Source organism: Mus musculus, chromosome 5 (genome assembly GCF_000001635.26).
Source record: "Mus musculus strain C57BL/6J chromosome 5, GRCm38.p6 C57BL/6J".
Lineage (NCBI taxonomy): Eukaryota > Metazoa > Chordata > Mammalia > Rodentia > Muridae > Mus > Mus musculus.
In genome coordinates this window covers 137178480-137180510 of record NC_000071.6, presented here as the reverse complement: position 1 = coordinate 137180510, position 2031 = coordinate 137178480, and the positions used below count along the sequence as shown (strand labels likewise).

Below are 2031 nucleotides of genomic sequence, written 5' to 3'. Positions count from 1 at the left end.
GGTAATTCTAGGACTTCCCAAACAGTGTTCACACCGCGGATCTACAACCTTCCCAACCAGCTCACTGTCCACACAAACAGCTGTAACTCCTGGGACCCCCTACACTTCATCTGTGAATGAACCCCCTACACCTTCCCCAAGAACCCCGGTATCAACACAGACAACTCCATCAACAGAAACATCCCGAACAGTCACCACTCAGGAACGGACATCCTTGTCAAGGAGCTCAATTTCCACAGAGGCAGGTTTACCTCCCGAAAGCCCTCACACCACATCTCACACTGAGGCATCTACACCCTCCCCAGGCAGGCAGATTTCAAAACAAGCGACTGAACACACTGAGAGCTTACAAACAACAGGCTTCACCAAGGAAGCCACAAGTTCCCCAAAGAGCCGAATTTCAACAGATGGCAGTCAAGCAACTGACACCTCAGAAACAGCCTTCACTCAGCTGTTTACCGCCTTCCCTACAAGCTCAGTTTCCACAGAAACAGCTTTACCTTCTGACACTTCACTGCTCACAATTCTGACTGACACGGCTTCAACTTCTTCAAGTATCCCTACTTCAACACAAGAAACTCAAGCAACCATGACATCCCAAACTATATTCACTCAGGGATCCACAACCATGCCAACAAGCCCTGTTTCCACAGAAACAGTCATCCCTCCTGACACTTCCTACACTTCAGCTGTGAGTGAGCCATCTACAACCTCCCCAAGCAGACTCATTTCAACACAAACAACTCAAAGAACAGAGACACCCCAAACAGTCTTCACTCAGGAATCCACAACCTTCTCTAGTAGTTCAGTTTCCACAGAAACAGCTGTAGCTCCTGACACCTCCCTCTCCACAGCCCTGACTGATGTATCCCCAGCAATGACTATTTCAACAAAAGAAGTTCATGGAACTGGGACTTCCCAAACACTGTTCACTCCGGGGTCTACAACCTTCTCGACAAGTTCATGGTCCACAGAAAGAGCTGGGACTCCTGAGACCTCCTACACTTCAGCTGAGAACGAAACCTCTACACCTTCCCCAAGCACATCGACTTCAACCCAAGCAACACAAACAATTGGTACATCCCAAACACTCTTCACTCAGGAATCAACCACTTTCCTAACAGAGTCCATTCCCACAGAAACAGCTGTGTCACCTCAGATTACCCACACCACATCTCTATCTGAGGCTTCTACAACATCTCCCGGGAGCCCCATTTCAACACAAGAAACTCAACCCACTGAGACCCTCAAAACCATCTTCACTCAGGAAGCTACTACCTACCCAACCAGCACAATTTCCACAGAAACAGCTGTACCTCCTCACACCTCACCCTCCACAGCTCTCACCGATACATCTTCGACCCTCCCAAGTACCTCAATTTCAACCCCAAGAAACTCAAGCAACTGAGACTTCCCGAACAGGCTTCACTCGGGAATGCACATCATTGACACGGAGCTCAGTTTCCACAGAAACCACTGCCCCTCCTGACACCTCCTTCACCACAGCCACGACTGAGGAACCTAAAACCCAGACAAGCAGCCAGACACTTGTAACTCCACCAACTGAGAATTCTCAAACAACAGTCTTTAGTCAGGAGTCTACACCCTACCCAAGCAGCACAATTTACACTGAAACAACTGTGCCTATGGACACCTCACTCACTATAACACAAACTGAGGCATCTACAACAGTCCCAAGTTCCCCAATTTCAACAAAAGGAACTCAGGCAATGGAGACTTCCCACACAGTCTTCAGTCAGGAATCCACAACCTTCCTTACAAGTTCAACTGCACCTCCTGATACCTCCCTCTCCTCAGCCTCAACTGAGGTAATGACAGCCTCCTCAAGCATTGCAGTTTCAACACAAGAAACTCACAGAACTAGGACTTCCCAAACAGTGTTCACACCGGGATCTACAACCTTCCCAACCAGCTCACTGTCCACACAAACAGCTGTAACTCCTGAGACCCGCTACACTTCATCTGTGAATGAACCCCCTACACCTTCCCCAAGAACCCCGGTATCAACAC

At 48.8% G+C, this 2031-nt stretch overlaps 2 protein-coding genes across 2 annotated transcripts in view; both read left to right on the top strand.

The window, feature by feature from the left end:
• The window catches only part of Gm40349 (predicted gene, 40349), a 7931-nt gene extending 5929 nt beyond the window's left edge, over window positions 1–2002 (top strand). Inside the window, exon 2 of the mRNA XM_030254982.1 lies at window positions 12–2002. Coding sequence (XP_030110842.1) covers window positions 12–1408 — 1397 coding nt within the window. The 3' untranslated portion in view covers window positions 1409–2002. The remainder of the gene's footprint in view (window positions 1–11) is intronic.
• The window catches only part of Gm31160 (predicted gene, 31160), a 12273-nt gene continuing 11588 nt past the window's right edge, over window positions 1347–2031 (top strand). The window contains exon 1 of the mRNA XM_030254968.1: window positions 1347–1422. The gene's annotated coding sequence lies outside the window, so the exon portion shown is untranslated. The remainder of the gene's footprint in view (window positions 1423–2031) is intronic.